The sequence below is a fragment of the Mauremys mutica genome, chromosome 8 (assembly GCF_020497125.1).
Source record: "Mauremys mutica isolate MM-2020 ecotype Southern chromosome 8, ASM2049712v1, whole genome shotgun sequence".
Lineage (NCBI taxonomy): Eukaryota > Metazoa > Chordata > Testudines > Geoemydidae > Mauremys > Mauremys mutica.
The window spans coordinates 68,339,324-68,352,915 of record NC_059079.1 but is presented as its reverse complement, the minus strand read 5'-3'; the positions used below and the strand labels follow the sequence as shown (position 1 = coordinate 68,352,915).

The 13,592-nt window shown below is 48.8% G+C and overlaps 1 protein-coding gene across 3 annotated transcripts in view; it reads right to left on the bottom strand.

The window, feature by feature from the left end:
* Positions 1–1,336: 1,336 nt before the first annotated feature.
* LOC123376395 (transmembrane protein 121) overlaps positions 1,337–13,592 on the bottom strand; it is a 160,706-nt gene continuing 148,450 nt past the window's right edge. For all 3 annotated transcript variants that reach the window (XM_045028345.1, XM_045028347.1, XM_045028346.1), the window contains exon 2: positions 1,337–3,466. In XM_045028345.1, the coding sequence (XP_044884280.1) occupies positions 1,706–2,644 (939 nt within the window). In that variant the 5' untranslated portion in view covers positions 2,645–3,466 and the 3' untranslated portion in view covers positions 1,337–1,705. The remainder of the gene's footprint in view (positions 3,467–13,592) is intronic.

Sequence of the window (13,592 nt, the reverse complement as noted above, 5' to 3'; positions counted from 1 at the left end):
ATTAATATTTTATAATGTAATGTAAAAATCAAACTGAAACAAGAAAATCAGAATGGAACAAAATGGGAATCGCAAAATGAAATGAGAAAGCACAATACTCCAGTTTGATTGCCAATCATTTTGAAATTTTTCTATAGAAAACGTCATCAAAATCAACACATTCCCATGAAACATTTTGCAATCGATGAAACATCATTTTCTGATGGAAAACTGTTCCATCAATTTTTTTTCAGCTAGCTCTAGGCAGCAGAACGAGCAAGCTATGGCACCTGGGGGAGGCCGTGCGATGCATCATGAGTATGCTCTCCGGGGAGAAGAGAGCACAGCCATGTGCTCTGGAATCAGGATGGAGTAGCAAGAGAAGATGCTGTGGAGCTTGGAATGCTGGTGGCAGGAACTGCTGTGGGTTCAGGAGATCCCAAATGAGATGGGACACCAACAGTGTTGCAGTACTACAAGCCCTCCACATGCCGCCAAACACAGACACAAAACTACAGATCAGTTTGTTCTCATTGGGTTTTTATTTTTATTATTCATTTGCCCCACAGCTGCTTGTATGAGCCATTTGCCATGCCCAAAGGGGAGGAGATCTGTCCATGGTGCTGGTTCCCAGCCCTCCCATGGTCATGCAGCTCAAGCAGCACTTCTTTCCGTTTTATGGAAATATTTTATTTTTAAAAATATAGTAGCTGTGGAAAGCAGCCCTCTTTATAAACACTGATGCTGGAGTGAAATGCATCATCATCATCGTCATTATTATTACTAGCTCTCCTCGGCATCTGCTTCCACTCATGTTGGCCCTGGTTGGATTCACCAGGGCAGCTGCACTGCACCATCTGTTGTAGTCAGGAGTGTTCGCACTGCCAGAGCGAGCGAGCGAGAGAGATCCTTCTAAAAATAGAAATATTGTGCTGAGTCATTTGAAGTGAACAAGATACATAAAACACCAGCATTAGATTAACATTAGCTTGTCAAATACTGCTCCCCGCTGAATTGGCTTAGTGCACTAGCAGAAATGGATATCCCTGCTTCCCAACCAGCAGCCTGAGCCAAGTAGCAAGAGAATGAGAGGAGAGACATAGCTGTTTATTGTATCGGGTGCTACTTTTTGTGTTGTTCCTGCTGGGACAAATAGCAAAGGGAGCTGTTCCAGTGGATTACAAACCAAAAGAAACCAGACCCAACAATGGGGATTCCCAGAAAAGATCAAAAAAGAGACAGTTATAAATAGGGAACAGTAAACACAACTATTTGAAATAATACACATCTATAATCACAGGATTAACTGGTGCAAATGCCCCTCCCGCCCATTCCCATACCAAAGGACTCTGGTAACAATATCTTCATTCCAGGACTTGGAGCAAAGGTGAGAGTCTTAAGGAACAAAGAGAGAAATCTCAGCATCAGGGAACTTGGTTGGGCACGGGAGGAGTGAGTGGAAGGAAAACAGAGGGCGTAGCTGGTTCTGGTCCTTTGCAAGTTCATTTGGTTATTCTGGAGAATTCCTAGGGCTATACCTGAGATGAAGAGGTCTAGGAAACACTCCATAGTTTGATTAAAACATGGTAAGTGTTTTGTGCCTGGGAGAGCTCTCCTTGTTGGGACTCGTCCATCACGCACACCCCATACAATGGGAGAGCAGCTTCTCACCTCCCTACACCCCCCAATGCAATGCAAGCCAATGCTGATGTCTGGAGGTGATCCGTCATGTATCCAGAATTTCCCTGGTGGGTGACTGCTCATGAGAAATTCCCTGTGTACTGTGGATAGTCTGATTATGAGAGATTGAGTTCTGCTGGAGCTCCAGGGCAATAGCATTCTGGGGGAATTCTTTCACCTGTTTCTTATACTCTAAGAAAGTGCATGCCTTGGTGGCTATGGCAATGATGTTCTTGCCAATAAAGATAGTGGAGACCCTGCTGTCCTGGAACAAGACCATGTTAATGGCCCGGATGAATATGGTGACAATGTTGATGGTGACCAGGCTCAGCACAGGGTAAAGCATCATTTTCTGCGGAGCAATGTGCTCCCCTTGCATGCTAATCTCACTAAGAGAGACACAAGGCAGGATCAAGAGCAGTATGTAACAATAGAAGAACATGAGCCCTTCTGCCCAGATGGGAAGCCCAGTCTTGTGTGGCTCCCATAGATTGGCCTGAATATCTAATATATCCAGCAGGTCCAGGGCCACCCAGAAGAGGCGTCCCCGCAGATCCTCCTTCTTCCTGAAGGTTCGTATGTACTCCATGCTGTCCAAGGCCACCAGCACCAGGTAGAGCCCTGGCACACAGATGGACAGAAGTAAGGTCAAGGCCTTCCTGGCCACTGTCTCCAGATTCTTCTTGTCTGCTTTGTAATTCTGAAATATAAAATACAGCTTAATCTCCAGCACAAAGATGTAGAGAAACCACAGGATCATGGCGTAGCCCCGCTTGGCTGTTTTCACCTCAGCCCCCACCCATACCGCCACATAGCGCAGCACGATGAGGAAGCAGATGTCTCCCACCAGGACAATGATGCAGACACCAATCTTCCGTGGCCCTTGGTTCTGCTCCACCAGGTAGGCATCCATGAAGGCCATGCTGGTCATGATGACAATGGTGGTCAGACACACGTGGCGCTTGTCAGGCGGCGGCAGCACCATGGTGAGGTGAGCTGCCCTCCCTCTCTCTCTCTCTCAAGCCTCCTTGTTTCACTTCAAGGGAAGAGGCCCATGGGCTGAGTGAAGAGGATCATCAGTTATAGACAAAGCACCAAGGCCACCAGGAACAACCCCCCATAAAAAGTCCCTGAAAGGACAAAGCAATAGACAATCCCGGCTCTCAAGGGTCTCACATCAGGGTGCTGCAGCAAAGCAATGCACCTGGAATTCCAAGTGCATTGCTTAACAACAGCTGATCCCCAAGGCTTTAATCCAGTAGTGCTGCTCTTTAGGCAGAAAAGCTGGTCCCTCACTGAGCCTTCAGATAGATCCTCCAAGACATCACCTAACACTCTCCAGTGCTGTTCCCAAGGGCTCCGCAGAGGTTAAACACATGGAGTCCTCATTAAGAAATCCTCTGCCCCTTTGTTGGGTTTTCCATTGTTGTCAGTAAGAGGGGAGAGAATGTCCCTGCATGGTCTGTGGGCAGCAAGTCAATGTCTCTAATGCGCTTCCTGGCACCAAGCCAGAAATTCTCCTCCAGATCCTTGGAAATCAGATTAATAATCAGGCAAGTGAGTCAGATCTGTACTGCCAGGAGCCAGTCGGGGTGTAAGAAAGGTGAAGCAGCTCAGGAAATGGTGCTTTCCTCCTGGTGAAGGGCTCAAGAGTCAGAGATTAGGGGCTTTTTACTACCTCAGCCGGGATTCCCCTTTCCCTGTCCTCCGGCAGAAATCTCATTTGTATTATCCATGGTGAAACCTTGTTCATTCTTCCTGGCACTGGGTTTAAATCCTTCACCTCTGGCCCACCATTCACTGCAATCTGTAAGAGACCAAGGAGAACACTGGTTAAGGGCTTGCCAGTCACAGATACCGGGAGGGGGCGGGGGGAAGGATGCATTTGTGGAAGTCCTTCAGCTCCAGAGGTGATGTATAGACTGTGAGCTGGACTCCCTGCTTGTAACTGAGACTCCCGCACACTCAGGCTGCCTTAAACCTATGTTCACCAATGCTACTGGAGTGTGGGGGAGGCTAATGTCCGTCTTCCCTTCAAACACAGCTTAAATAAGTACTAATATTAGAATGCCTGCCTGTGACTCTGGAAGTGCAGAATATCTTTCTATTCAGGGAAATGCACAGCAGGGTGGTGCAGTTACATGGATTTGCATAGGAAATATGCATCAAATGGCAGAGGTATAGAAGCCTCTTCCTAAGAACCCCAGCCCTCAGGTGCAAGAGAATCCCTGCTGGTCTCTATCAGACAGCAACACAGTGTGATGACTGGCCTATCAATTTATTCTCATTCTGAACTTAGCTGTGAGAAGGGAGGAGTGGAAGGTCCTAAGGTGTCACAATAACCTAGACAGCTAATGCTGATGGGTAAAGGTGCAAAGGGGAGACAGAGTGACTGAGTCCAAATGAAAAGCCCATAACTTAAAGACTGTGTTAAACTCATGTCTGGTAAATAGGAACAAGGTGAGACTGAAAGTCAATGAGCTGGTATTGGTATGTCTGATATTAGGCCCAAGTGGTAAACAAAATAATGAGGGGATGGGTTGTTCCACCCACCACTGCCTTCAGCGTTTTTTACAGAAAAAGACTTTGGGAGAAAAGCTGGCTACTGGAGTGGCCTTCACTATCATGGCTACCAACCTCACCATCTCCTGGGCCTGGTCCTTCTTTGTGCTAATCCTAAGAGGTGTCCTGACCCGACCAGGTCAGAGAGAGGGATCTCAATGACATCACCACCTACACCAGCTGTGGCTGAATCCCACCATGTGGGATGTGGGACTTTGCCAGCTTTGTGTGTTCTTTTCCTTCCCCACTTTATTTCTTCTCTTTCCTATTCCTCTGCTTGTCCCTTCTGTCTTAATAAGAATTTGCCTTAGCTAGCCAAGACCATCCATTTTACGGCACTGCTATGAGCCTGTGGCCAGACAGGCTTGAGCTTGGTCAACACACAGGGGATTGAACCAGGGACCACTGGAGGTAAGAACGTGAGTGGCTACAGCTAAAGAGCCAAGCAGCCGTGGGTGGGGCTATAACAAGCTCACGTTCTCTGTGGATCAAGTACAGTGGAGAACCTGTAGCACACACTCACCAGTGGGTTACAGAGTCCTGGCCAAACTCAAAGCAAACAGGAAGTTTAGCTTTTATGTCATTTTTGTCCCTACAGTCCTAGTGCTGGATGTTACAACCTGACCCAGTCTCCTTCTGTACAGGCACCAGTCTCCTTCAGGTGGACTAATTGCTGGGTTCCATGCGCTTCCAAGCCATTTGGGTCTGGGTAGAATCCAGTCACTGTGTCTAGCTCTGTGATCCTATGGCACACTCCTGGGCTCATGCCCTTCCTTGGGACGTGGGGCACAGCTGCTCTAGACCCCAAAATCAGTGTCAGAGATCTCCCAACCACCCCCTCCCCCAGTCACTTACACACTGCCCACCTAGGCACTCTGGCCTTCTAGTGTAACTGCTTTGCGTACAAGGTGCCAGGAAGGCAAGCCCCCCAGGCTTGGCAAAGGAATTTCTTAGCCACAGAGACATTTAAAGCTCTCAAGACGTACAGCTCTTTGAACCAATGTCCTGTGTCCAGGGCCAGCTCCAGGCACCAGCATCCCAAGCAGGTGCTTGGGGCAGTAATCTACAAGGGGCGGCAGTCCCTGTGTTTTTGCCCCCAAGCAGTGTGCCGAATTGATGGTGGGGGCAGTCCATGTGCCGTTAGGGCAGCACATGCGTTTCCGAGGCAGCGGCAATTCGGAGGCAGCTTCTATGTTTAGCTGTCCGTGGCGGTGCAGCTTTTGTCTTCCAGCTGAAGACAGAAGCTGCCGCCAAATTGCCACCGCTGCGGAAATGCGCATGCTGCCGTAACGGCACACGGACTGCCCCCGCCGTCTGCGGCGGCAATTCGGCGCGCTGCTTGGGGGCAAAAACAGTAGAGCCGGTCCTGGTGGCCAGCAGTGTAGGCTGCAGAGCCCCTAGCACAATACCCCTACCATAGCCAGTTGCAAGCATCCAGCCAAGTGGGGTCTGGGGCCAGGTTCAGAGCCGGCTCTTCCTGAGCCGTCCCCAGCGGGCCGAGCAGGGCCCATGGAGATAGGAGCGTGGACACTCCACATGCACCAGCGCTGGGCCGCAGCTCAGTCGGGAGAGTGCCAGGGTCCCGTGTAACTCAGGCAGCGCCTGTGGGCGGCCAGCTGGGGCCAACCTACAGCAGCCTCGCAGAGTAATGGGCCAGCCTAGCCCGGGCGCGGCTGGAAGGAGAGGCATCCCCTTGGGAGGCCTGGGCCTGACGGGGGGAGGGGAGGGGTGGGGGACATGTGTTATCCCCGTGTAGCTCCCCCCGGGGGCCGGGTACCACTCCCTGCCCCATTCCAGGCTGGCCCTTCCTGAAGCCGGAACGTTCCTCCCACGGCTGGCCGCGCCGGTCGGACGAGTTGCAACAGCACCGAGCGGGTGGGGTGGGGGGTTTCCAAGAGTTTGTCGCGGGGAGCTCGAGCTCAGTCCTGGCAGGTCAGTGGCGTGCGCTGGGATCCACATGTCGCCCCGCTAAGTGCCCTGGCAGGCCTGAGAGAGCGGGGGTGCACGGGTGGCAGGAGCAGGTCGGGGCTGAGGGGAAAGTAGAGTGGCGCGCATGTTGCCCTAATGGCACACAGACTGCCCCCGCCATCCGCGGCGGCAATTCGGCGTGCTGCTTGGGGCGGCAAAAACAGTAGAACCGGCCCTGCCTGTGTCTGATCTTGCCCTTCCTTTGTGTCAGAGGTTCGTCAGTGTTTCCAGCTGGGCAGAGTCCCTCCAACAAGCCCTGCTTACCTATAGCAATGCACAGAGCAGAATTCTGCTCTTAAATAGGGGACCTGTTTCCTGGCCCACCAGTCATGCTTGCCCACTGTTCAGGGCTGGGACAGTAACTGAGAGCCAATCAAAATCATTGACCCAGCCTGCAGGCTTGATGGCTCATTGTGTTAGCCTTCCGTGAGCTGTTTGACGCCATTTCCGGTAAGGGCAGCAGTGTGGAATGCTGTACAACGAGGTCTCTTTGGGCATGCCCAGGCTTATGCAGTCACATAGTGCAACAGCGAGTTCATCATTTGGTATCAGTGTATCTCACTGGCATGCACTGAAAACCCATGATGAAAACATCTCCAAGAGACCAACACCACTCATCCACCTGAAGTGAAACCCATGCTGGGTCTATCTCCTCTGACAACTGGGACTTCTGGGGTTCGTGCTGACGCCCTGAGCTCCAGTTGTGTAGTCCCCTCAGATAGTGGTAACACAAAACGAGCTCTGGCACCGCCCTGCCATGCTACTGGAATCCAGGAGATTCAGGAAAAGAATTGACCTTGCGCAGTGCTTTTGGGGAAAGACTATCCAGGATCTTCTCAGGGAAACCTGGGCCAATTTCAGCCTGGCAGCAGGCTGGGTTCTCTGCAGCTTGTGGGAGGATTGCTAATGAAATGGGAAGTAATGTGCTGAGTGGGAATTCACTTCTACAAAGAGGGAGGGAGGGCTGAATTCAGAGGTGATGGGTGAGATGCTGCCAATCAGCTCCCTTGAGGCTCGGCTAGACCTCCTTTGACCTCTTCTTAGCCACTGTACCAATGTGTCACCTGCCTGCCAAGAGCGCCAGTAAAAGGCATATGTTAAAGTAGTCCTGATATACACTTCACAGAGAGTGCCAGGTGTAGCTCAGGCAGTTGCTGGGTGTGCTCTCCTCTACTCACCTCTGATTGGCCAGAACCCAGTAGCTCCTTCCATGCTGGAGCACATGAATGCCTTGGCACAGGCCTCAAGATGCTTCACAGATATGATACTCAATTAAGCTTCAGAATACCTCTGTGGGATATACTGGAATGCAACCACCTCTGTAGTGAAGCACAGCCACTGTTTAACAGCTCACAGCAACACTGCTCACCAGTTTAAGAATTGGAATTGGAGACCAATACCATATCCACTTGAAGCTGCAGGGGGTACTTAATTACCCATGCTAGAATGAGGGTGGGTCCTGACAGCATCCCATCTTCAACCTCCTTTTCCCCCAAGCTAGACCTGTTCTTATGTAGGGTTATCCTCTTTTGCTCTCAGAATAATAAATAAGGATCTTTGTAAACAGAGCAAAATAGGATCCTTATTGATCACAAGCATTTGTGTCTGAGAAGATATGTCCCACCCATATCTCAGTGCCCCATCCTGAGTCATTGGTTCAGTATCTCCTGGGAAGGGAGAGTTCTACCTACCAACTCAGCCTCACCTCTTCATTCAGCAGCTAGTTGGAGGTCACCCATTCACCACAGCTCTACTTAGTTTAGAAGAACAGTTCTGAGCACAGCACATGCGGATCAGATTATCCGCCATCTCTGGCAAACAATAGTAGCAGAAAGTTATAAAGGAAAAAGCTTGAGGGCCAGGTGTGTGCACCCTGTGCAATGTGCCACGCAGCAGATTGTAGAATAAAACCTGCCCTGATCCTTCCTCCTCGTCTTCTTTTTGTTTTTGTTCTTTTTTGCAGAGGACTTGTGTTGTAGGTGAAGCATGAGACCAAGCTATCAGACAATGTGTCTTTAACAGAACAGCTATCCCTCTCTTGGGAAAAACTCTTGTTTCTAGAGCGGTCTTTTAACCTGTCCCTAATGCATGCTGCTGTGAACCAGATGTTTCCGACACTCCCCTGGAGGACCCATGCTCACTGCAAGTCAGAACACACGAACGTTGAGGATGATGCTACAGATGCTCTGGTGAGGAACTGTTTTTGATCAAATTTCTTGCATTTAGCCTCTGCTTGAGCTAACAGCTTCATCATGTCATTCCAGCTGGGTGGCAGGGGTGTGATAGCCGCTAAACACACTTGACTGATGGTTTCAGTTGAGCTGGGTTTGGGGGCTATAGAGAGGCCTGACCCGTGCCCACAAATACACGTGTAACTCAGCATTTGACTTGGACAATTCATTGAGTGTCTAAGTGAATCTTCATTTGGGCAGGAGTCACCCAGGCTCAGTTTACAATATCGTGGCACCCTGGGCACACCCATACATGGGCTCTGCACTGCAGCACAGCCCACCTGGCCCAGCTGCTATCCATACAGTCCTGCACACCCTATACTACAGCCCCACACAGCCTCTGAAAGGCTTCTCCCCTGTTTGGAGTGGTAGTGGCAGGAGCCATCTGCTGGGGGGCCTGGAGCTGTTCTTCTCTGGATAGCTGGGCCTTCCTTCTCCTGAAACCATAACTCCCTCTGTTCAGGCTGGATGGCGCTGCCAAAGCTGGCTGACTGTCTCCAGCTTGCAAGTTAAAGTTCTGATTCCTTATCACTTCCATGATGAACTTCACCATGGGCTTACAGGGAACAATATGAAACAATTTAGCAGGCAGTGTCATGTGCAGGTGACAGATCCAGCAGAACAGCGCCAACTTTCTTGCCCACATCAAAGGCATCTTCAATGTCTTGTGTTAGGCAAATAACGTGATCTTGGGTACAGCTTCCTCGTCTGCAGCCAGCTTGAACAAAGGGCAGTTGTGGTTCAATAACCTCATGGCTACATGTCAGAATCAGGCTCTCCATAAGCTTGTATATGGCACAAAGGAGAGCGATGGGTCAGTAGCTCTGGGGATCTTCCAGCAGTTTTCCTGATTTCGGAATGGCGACAGCCTTTGACCTGCACCAGATTTGTGGGATGCAGTTGACCTGGAAAAACTGGTTGTGACACTGGAGCAGGCAACTTTTGGCTTTGGGGCCTAGGCGAAGAGGATTACAGTGGCTGAGAAGCTGGATATGAGTCAGCAGAGTGCCCTTGTTGCCAAGAAGGCTAGCGGCATATTGGACTGCATTAGCAGCATTGCCAGCAGATCGAGGGAAGTGATTATTCCACTCTATTCAGCACTGGTGAGGCCACATTTGGAGTATTGCATCTAGTTTTGGGCCCCCCACTACAGAAAGGATGTGGACAAATTGGAGAGAGTCCAGCAGAGGGCAACGAAAATGATCAGGGAGCTGGGGCACTTGACTTACAAGGAGAGGCTGAGGGAACAGGGCTTGTTTAGTCTGCAGTAGAGAAGAATGAGGGGGGATTTGATAGCAGCCTTCAATTAACTGAAAGGGGGTTCCAAAGAGGATGGAGCTCAGCTGTTCTCAGTGGTGGCAGATGACAGAACAAGGAACAATGGTCTCAAGTTGCAATGCAGGAGGTCTAGGTTGGATATTAGGAAAACCTATTTCACTAGGAGGGTGGTGAAGCACTGGAATGGGTTACCTCGGGAGATGGTGGAATCTCCATCCTTAGAGGTTTTTAAGGCCCGGCTTGACAAAGTCCTGGATGGGATGATTTAGTTGGTGTCAGTCCTGCTTTGAGCAGGGGGTTGGAATAGAGGACCTTCTGAGGTCTCTTCCAACCCTAATCTTCTATGATTCTATGAAGGTGCTCCATGTGGCTGTAATCCAGGTCTGACATCTTTGCTCTTTTAATAAACTTTATGGGCTGGTCCAGCTCTTTGGCTGAAAAAGGTGCCATCAGGACTGATTGATGGAGAGCCTGCAACCTTTCTGTAACCTCAGCAACCTTTGCTGCACTGCTGCAAGACTTACCCAAGTTCTGTGTACTGCCATTATCCACTAGCTGGGATGTGACAGCATTTGTGACGACTAGAAACTTATTTTTGCCGAGGCTTGAATCGCCATAAAGTCTTTTGATGGTTTGCTAGGCTTTCTGCCTAGAGTGAGTAAAGTCCATCTTTGTAACTCTCTCTCTTCACTGATTGTGTCTGGGCTTGATCCAGTAGTTGAATGATTTCCTTGCTCTCATTAATGGTCTCCTGCTTGTTACCAGCAGATTTGAATTTCTGGTAGAGTTTAATTGCCTCTGATGACTACCCAGGGATATACTCTCGGCGATAGTCTCTAAGGAACCTATTTCTTAGCCATTACCTGAACTAATTTACAGAAAGTTTGGTAGGAGTTGTACTAGAAAGAAAGTCTGTGCTTCATTAACAATAAACCTGGCTGGGTGCCTTCGCTACTAATCAGGTCTTGTGGTCTTTGTGCGCAGTTCGATCGAGGTGCACTGTGTCGGCTCTCTGGCTGAGGCAGCACACAGAAAGGATACAGACACAGCTGACGACTGACAACAGAAGTCATTTATATTGGCTGGCCCTGGTGCTGGTATTTGCACCAGTGAAATACTGTGCAGCAGTTTGGGGAAGAAGTTGGCATATGCATCACATGATTCAGAGCTGAACACGGCCACCTGTACCATTAGCGGTTGCCTGAGCTGCACATGAACATCTAATTTCTGTGCTGGCTCAGACAGCACCCCAAAAATTTCAAGACAAGATGTTGTCACCCTTATAACTGCATGGAGAGCTGTGCCAGATGAAAACAAGCTGCTGCACATAAGTCTGACACAGTTCCAATAGGTGCAAATAAGCACCACACACTTCCCGCAAGAGCTGCCTGCCTCTGGAAGAAAACAGCTACACTGGCAATTCCTGCTAATTGCCATGACTGGCTTTGCAACCTCCGTTTATAGTGGACATTTGTGCACTCATGTCCAATGCTGCTGGTCCAATGCCACAGATGCTGGCTAGTGAACCTACTATAGACTTAGCTAGTAGAACTGATTCTTCTAGCTAAGGCAATAAAGGCTTATGGTCATCCAGAAGTCCCAGGTTCCATACCCCTTGTTAACAACCTATCCAGAGGTGTTACAGTAGTAGCCACCCACTTTATTTTCTCCCTCTCCCCCTCAAACAACAGGAAGGATCCACCCTCCCCACCTCTGCAGCAGCAGGAGGCATGGTCATTAGTGCTAGTGAGTAGGGGGCCAGGTGGCTGCCACCTTGGTACTATTGGTTGCTTCCCCTGCTGTAGGATGTCTGCATTCTCAGACAGGCCTTAGTGCCTTGGTTACAGAAGGGGCAGTCCCTCCTTTCTGACTGATCTTCCCAGACTTAGGCAGATATCACTGCATGGGTTACACATGGGGCTGTTCCCTCTCTTAAAGCAATTGTATCAGACTCTCTGAAGACTCAGGCAGACACCACTGCATCAGTTACACTTGGGTCATGTTCTTAACCTTTTTGTCACAACCAAAAGGGCTGGAAACACATTTGTTTTAAAGAAAATCAAGCTGAGATTCTGATGTCATCACATGGATGGGAGTCAGGGTTCTAGGCACCTGCGTATTGTGCCTGGGTCAAATTCCAGCCCTGAGGAAATCACACACCACCATTTGGATAGAGCTGAATAGACGGATACTGACTCTAAACTTTGAGGGCACCATGTACCATGTATGAGTTGACCTGTTTGCCAAATGAACCATTTTATCAACCATTCTTTCTTGACAAGTCCTTATAGAATAACGTGTCGAAACACATTATAGCCTCTGGATTATTGGTTAATTGTTGGATGATAATTTGATTTCTGTATAAAGTCACTCTGACTGGTGACTTAAGGTTTATAAATAGCATACATGCCTGAACAAATTATTGAGATCTGTCAGAGAATGGGAAGTGGGGGGGGCGAGAAGCAGGGGGGGGGAGAGGGGGTGGCAAGGGGCAGATACCAGGCCTAGGGAGTTTTAGGACACTGACAATATTTTCCTGTCCTCCTTTACACAGGAAAGTGCATTAAACTTGGCTATGGGTATGGAGCCCAGATTTAATAAAATTGGGCTTCTTTCTTGCTTGAGGGAATGAGAAAGAGAGAAGCTAGATTTATTTGCTGTCTAGTGGACTTGACACAGACTTTTCTCTGTTCCCATTAATTCCAGGTAATTGCACATGCATATGTCAGGGTTCCCTCCCCACTCTGAACTCTGGGGTATAGGTGTGGAAACCCGCATGAAAGACTCCCTAAGCTTATTTTCCTCCAGCTTAGGTTAAAAACTTCCCCAAGGCACAAATTCTGTTCCTTGTCCTTGGACGGTATTGCTGCCATCACCAAGTGATTTAAACAAACATTCAGGGAGGGGCCACTTGGAGCCCTATCCCCCCCAAATATCCCCCTCAAGCCCCTTCACCCCCTTTCCTGGGGAGGCTTGAGAATAATATACCATCCAAATAGGTTAACAAGGTGTGTACAGACCAGACCCTTTGGTTTTTAGGACACTAAAAACCAATCAGGTTCTTAAAAGCAGAACTTTATTATAAAAAAAAGTAAAAGAAGCACCTCTGTAAAATCAGGATGGAAGGTAATTTTACAGGGTAAAAAAAGACTTAAAACACAGAGGATTCCCCTCTAGGCTTACCTTTAACATTACAAAACAAGAATAAACCTCCCTCTTAGCATAGGGAAAATTCACAAGCTAAAACAAAGATAATCTAATGCATTTCCTTGCTATTACTTACAATTTCTGTAATTTTAGATGTATCATTTCAGTAGGAGCTGGATTACCTGCTTGGTCTCTCTCTTTGTCTCCAGAGGGAACACACAGAGAGCACAAACAAAGCCTCCCCCCCGATTTGAAAGTATCTTCTTTCCCCATTGGTCCTTCTGGTCAGGTGCCAACTAGGTTATTTGAGCTTCTTAACCCCTTACAGGTAAAGGAGGGATTTTATGCTACCCTTATCTGTATGTTTATGATAGCATATATGTAGTTATGCACCCAAGGAGCCAAAATAGCGTATAGAATGGGAAACTGGGTATCAGACAGCAAATGACTTTGTCAAGGTAAATAAGTATGTCACTGGCCAAGACAGAGCCTGAATTCTGGTCTTTTGAGTCCCTGGACAATGCCTTAACCACAAACCATTCCTCCTGAATCATGTGTTTATGGGTGGTTTCCCTGCACAGACCTCAGAGAAGTCACTTCCCCAGCATCACACAGCAAACAAGGGGTAGAGGAGACAAAATCCAGTTCTTCTGGGTCTCAGTTTATTTCCTTAGCTTTCTTTGCTGATGCTGCCTCTTCTTCATTCACTACACACTATCACTGCACTGAAACGCCATCCTGTGTGAC